At 49.6% G+C, this 5,542-nt stretch overlaps 1 protein-coding gene and 1 pseudogene across 1 annotated transcript in view; one reads left to right on the plus strand and one right to left on the minus strand.

Annotated features, from left to right (window-relative positions):
- LOC119318465 (probable glutathione S-transferase DHAR1, cytosolic) overlaps positions 1-1,814 on the minus strand; it is a 5,002-nt gene extending 3,188 nt beyond the window's left edge. Inside the window, exons 1-2 of the mRNA XM_037593028.1 lie at positions 1,500-1,814; positions 1,321-1,411 (exon numbers count right to left, since the gene is read on the minus strand). Of these exons, the coding sequence (XP_037448925.1) occupies positions 1,321-1,411; positions 1,500-1,728 (320 nt within the window). The 5' untranslated portion in view covers positions 1,729-1,814. The remainder of the gene's footprint in view (positions 1-1,320; positions 1,412-1,499) is intronic.
- A 2,181-nt stretch (positions 1,815-3,995) lies between these two features.
- On the plus strand, positions 3,996-5,249 carry LOC119318474 (annotated as a pseudogene).
- Positions 5,250-5,542: the final 293 nt, after the last annotated feature.

Below are 5,542 nucleotides of genomic sequence, written 5' to 3' on the forward strand. Positions count from 1 at the left end.
TATTGGGTAAACCACCTTGAAGGTGTAGCCCAGTAATCAGACTAGAAATTCACCTTATAAACTCTTCCTCTGAATTGAGATTGAAATACTGAACCCCTTGTGCAGTGATATTGAAATACTGGATATTTTAGTGATATTGAAATACTGAACCCCGTGTGCAGAAGCAAAATAAGAGAATTCCTCGTCATTTTGTTACAAAAATTCTAAACCCCTCCCATGTGCAGCGGCTAACCAAGAGGTTTTCTGATTCTTTTTATGAAAATTACTAGACATATTTAACTATGTCTCTGATTTTATCTCGAAATATGTTACGGTAACTTTCAGTTCTAGCACATTCTGCATGTACACCCAAGTCCAGGGCCACACATTCTGCACTAGATAGACCAAATCTGTCACATCATAAAAGCATCTAAGCGACGCTTAAGCCTCACCGATGGCGACTACAATAAAATTCCAAGTCCCGCACTGCTCTGCTTCATCATAGATAAAATCTGCTTCTATGGAACAAGATTGAAATTCTGAACTCTTGTGCAGAAGTAAACCATGAGAATTTCTAGTTCTTTTTTCTCTAAATGCTGAACCCCCTGTGCAGCAGTAAACTAGGAGGTTTTCTAGTAAAAAAAATATCAAAGTTGCCAGAGAGAGATTTAACCATGTCTCTGGTTTTTTATCTTGAGTTATCTTATGGTAACTTTCAGTTCTAGGCTTCTAGCACATCCTTCATGTACACCCAATTCCAGGGCCACACATTCTGCACTAGATAGACCAAATCCGTCATATCACGGCAGACATCTAAGCAACGCACAGGCCTCACCCATGGAGGCCACAATAAAATCCCCAGTCCCGGACTGCTCTGCTTCACACAACGCAAACCAACTAGTAACGATTCAAGCCAAACCGGTGGAGAATTAGCTCAAAACAAGTTGAATAAGTTATAGTTATTTTTTTATCGCAATGCTTTACCCTTGTGCAGAAGCAAACCAAGAGAATTTCTGGTTCTTCCATTTTTTATCGAAATACTGAACCCCTTGCGCAGAAGAAAACCTAGAGAATTTCTAGCACTTTTTCATTCAATTTCTACTAGTTAAAACACATTATCCATGTATACCCGATTCCAGGGCCACATACTCTGCGCTAGATAGACCAAATCTGTCACATTCACAGCAGGCATCTAAGCGGCGCACAGGTCTCACCCATGGCGACCACAATAAAATCCCCAGTCCCGCACTGCTCTGCTTCACCCAACGCGAACCAGCCAAGGAATTTTAGTGTCGTGAAACTGAAATTCTAGTGGGGAGTGAGGGGGAGGGGCGGACGGACCAGTCGGGCTTGTTGCTGACGTCGATGAGCTTCATCTGGTAGGGCACCTTCTTCTCCTCCAGCGTGAGCAGCACCCTCTGGGAGAAGGGACCTAGACAGCGGACACACCCCAAAATACGTTAGGGCTCCGCCGCCGATTCGACCACAGGGAGGAAGCACGGAAGGGAAGGGGGGCTCACAGTCGCCGAGCGTGTCGGGGTGGCCGACGGCGGCCTTGACGCAGACCTCGGTCATGTTGGCGGCGACGGCGGGGGCGGCCGGGAGTCCGATGAGCACCAGCAGTAGCAAACCAGAGAGGGCGAGCGCGGTCGATCTGCGGCGATTCTTGGGCGTACCAATATTTATGAGGGGGAGGAAAGAGGAGGTCTCGCCGGAGGCAGCGGCGCGTGGGGGGCGTGACCCTGCCATGCGGGCCCGCGTGGCGGTGGTGGTTCGGGTTCTGGAGACTTCGGGAGCCGGGACCGGACCGGACCGGACCGGCCGGGTCGGTGGAGCGTGATGAGGAGGGGTGGTGAAGCACGGGAGGGTGAGCATCAGCGGTTCACGGAAGGGAATATTTTTTCTTGAAAGGGTCTAGTGGAATATTTATATTGGCCGCGCGTGGACCGCGTGGAGTGCGATCGATTTGGACCGGCCCTGTTACTTTCGGCCGGGTTAAAAGCGCGACGCGACGGGACAAGTCGGCCCGTTAGAAAGAGCAAGAGAACAAACGAGTGAGTGAGTGATTGAGGTGAGTGCTCCTTGTGGCGCGTGATTGAGTGTCCAGTGTCCACTCACATTGATTTGAGAGAGAGAGAAGATTGTCACCGTGTTTAATTACGGTTGTGCCGGTGATATTGGATTCGTCTCTGTGTTGATGAGATGTTGGCGTCCAGGTAATGTCGCTAGCTTCGAATAATGGAGGTGTGGACGTTTGTGAGGCTGTTAGTTAACCTTTTAGCTCCACGAATGATGCCATCGCGCTTTGCTTCCGTCCGGTTCCGGAGGTCGGCAACGTACGTGTTATGTTCAACAGTTCAAGCCCTGCCCTGGTGGCGTAGTGGCGGGCCTCACGAAGATAAGATCACGCTGTCGGAAGGATCCGATTCCCTTCGCATCATATTCCTATGATGTCGTGTCATGCGTTAGCCGTATCAAATAGAATCGATTGGGCCGCTGCAATGCAATCAGTGTGCCGCGGGCAGGCTGGCGGGGTACAGGGTACCCGTGCCCCCCACCCGCGGCAAAACCCACCATGTGTTGTCCATGCGTTTCATGCCCACCACCACCTGACAAAAAGGCAAAGCTTTAGAGCGTGGTTGATAATGTAGCCAACAATCAATTGGTGATGATGAGTTGTCACGTCATCTATCATCTAGAGCTAACCTAATTGACGGCACCTACACTACGAGGTTTTAATGTGTGCTATTTTTTCAATACTTGGTCCAACTTACAATCTTACAAAGGCCCTTTTTTGTTCATAGGATAGAAAAATCGCACGAATAGAAAACCCAAAGGAAATGAATATCATGTATCTCGTATCCTATTACTTACTAGGAATAGGAAGAGAGGTGTTATTTGTTCATATCTGAGATCCAATGGTCGCATGTTGAGCTCCTGCGAGTTTACACAAAAGCCCCCTAGAATTTGGCATTTATGCACAACTCTAGAATCTTGACCCGTAGTCGATGGATCTCATATCCAAAGGCTCTCTGTAGCCCGTATCATGGGAGCACTGGATGCCCCGTATCACCTAATATTCTTTCGGGGTACAGACTACATAGTACCCCCCCCTCCCCCCAACATGCAGTAAACCCACCATGTGCTCCGTGCCCACCACCATCTGATAATAAAAAAAAGCAGCTTCAAGAAAAAGCAAGCTTTAAAACGGTGTGGCTTCGTTGAAACTTGCCCCCCGCAACGCCCCAGTTTGGCTTGGCGCGCGGTCGCTTCGCTGTTTCTTATCTTTCTGTTTCTTTTTTTGTTTCCTTCTTTTCTTATGTTTCTATTTCTTTTCTTTTCTTTTTTTTCTTTTTTAATTTATTGTCTTCTATCCTGTATTTAGACAAAGTCCATTGCATGTTGCAAAACATTTCATTGTATGTTAAGGAAATGTTCATCGTATAATAAAAATAAGTTCATCACGCATTACAAAATATCCATTGTATATTAGAAATTGTTCAACGAACATACAAATGTTCACTATATTTTTATAAATCTGTTCGGTGTATATTACATGAATGTTCAATGTGTATTGAAAAATTGTTCAACATATCTCTACTATTAAAGGAGAATCTGCAGTCATCGTGATGGTTCGACTCCCCACCGGTATGACTCCGCGAGCAAAAAGATCGCAGGAGCAGCACACGTTCCCTGGAAGCGAGCCTTCCTTCGCGCAATTAAAAGAAAAAAAAACAACCACGACCCACTATCGTCCCACGTCCCACGTATCCTCTCCCAGTTTCCCCCACCTCTCGCTCCTGATCCATCCTCTCTCTCGATCTCGTGAGAAAAATCGCCGCCACCGCCGCCACGTCACTCGTGTGCAACTACCCATCTGCATCACCGTCCGACGTTCGTCTCGGTCGTCGTCGCGCAGCCAATCCACGCCGCCCTTGTACGACCTGCTTGCCTCTGCCACCGCAATAGGCGTCGGTTCCACGGACCATGCCGCCGATGACTTAGGAGGTTGACCCCTGTGGGGAAGCTGGCGGGAGGCCGACGCTGTCGAGGCGCTCGCCGCCGTGTCCGCCGCCGCGAGGCGCGGGTATGCGGCGGCCTGCTGGCAGGTGGCTGCCAGGGCCAGGGCTATCGGGTAGGAGAGCGACCACAACCGCCGGTTCCTCAGCTGCTCGCCTCGGCTTTCCAGAGCCTCACTGGTGAGCCCGTGTATGGCACCAGCGCCGCAGTATTGGGCGCATTGGGAAGGTTTTTGTGGCCCTTACCGTGTTCTTCCCGCTCGACGAGGAGGCCCGACGCTACATTGCCTCCCCGACATCTCTCAAGACCCTCGTCTCGGTGCTCTCCCATGGTGACCTTGCTGCGTGGGCCAGCGCCGCCATCATCCTCTGTGAGCTCCCCTCAACCCCCGACCGGCACACCGTCGACGTCATCTCGAGGACGCCCGGCGTGTGCAGCGCGCTCGTCGGCCTCATCAGGAAACCCATGTCCCCGCAGGCCACCAAGCCGCGCTCGTCATGGCCTACATCTCGTCTCCGGCAGCAACCGCACGGCCGCCCGCTTTGCCGAGCTAGGGGCAGTGCTCGTCGTTGTGGAGCTCGTCCTTGACGCTGACAAGAGGACTAGCGAGAAGGCACTGGCCGTGCTGAACGGCGTCCTGTGCCGACACCGGCCTCGAGTCCGTGTGTGCGCACACGCTGGTCGTGGCGGTGCTGGTCAAGAAGATGTTGCGCATGTCCAACATGGCCACGTGGTTCGCCGTCTCTGTGCTCTGGCGCCTCCTGCCGTGCCGCGGACACTGGCGCCGGCACGTGCTGCAACGAGGCGCTGTGTGTGGGCACCTTCGAGAAGCTGCTCCAGGTGGGCTGCGGCGGCGTGACCAAAGATCGGGCCAATGAGCTGCTCAAGCTGCTCAATGGTTTCAGGGACAGCGTAGAGTACATCGAGACGGTGGACTTCAAGGGGCTCAAGAGGCCATTTTGATCGGTATGAATGCTGAATTTTTAGCGTCTTCTTTCACCCTTGTTTCGATTGTATTGGGAGCTAGATTCGATGTGTGGATAAAACATACTCCAGGATGACTAGAATTTTTTACCCCATAACTGGATACTCGTACACAAAATGATCAACACAAAAGAGAACTGAACATTGTCATGTTTATTTATCTTCATAATTTGAAAGTTATTTCATGTTATTTACGATTTTGAAGTGATCCACACATTACAGAATTCCATGAAGAGTTGAGAAACATAAGTCTATTTTTGTGGTCATCATGATGTTGATAAACTCCTATATGCCTCTTTTTCTGAGTAGTATGCTCCAATTTTGGGGTCATCATGTGTATTGCGGCTTCAATCAGATTCAGTTCCTCTCTCTACACGTTTGGAAATCAATCATGCATAGCAAGACAGAAAATCTATTTTTAATTAAGATGTCCATAAAAAACATTTAGTTGGGAATATTTGAATAATGGAGCAAGATATGTACCCTTGCCTTCTCCCTGAAGAAATGATGCGCGTTGTGAATTAGGTCAATCTCGAACACCATGTTTACTATTCAGTAG

This window comes from Triticum dicoccoides, chromosome 1B (assembly GCF_002162155.2).
Source record: "Triticum dicoccoides isolate Atlit2015 ecotype Zavitan chromosome 1B, WEW_v2.0, whole genome shotgun sequence".
NCBI lineage: Eukaryota > Viridiplantae > Streptophyta > Magnoliopsida > Poales > Poaceae > Triticum > Triticum dicoccoides.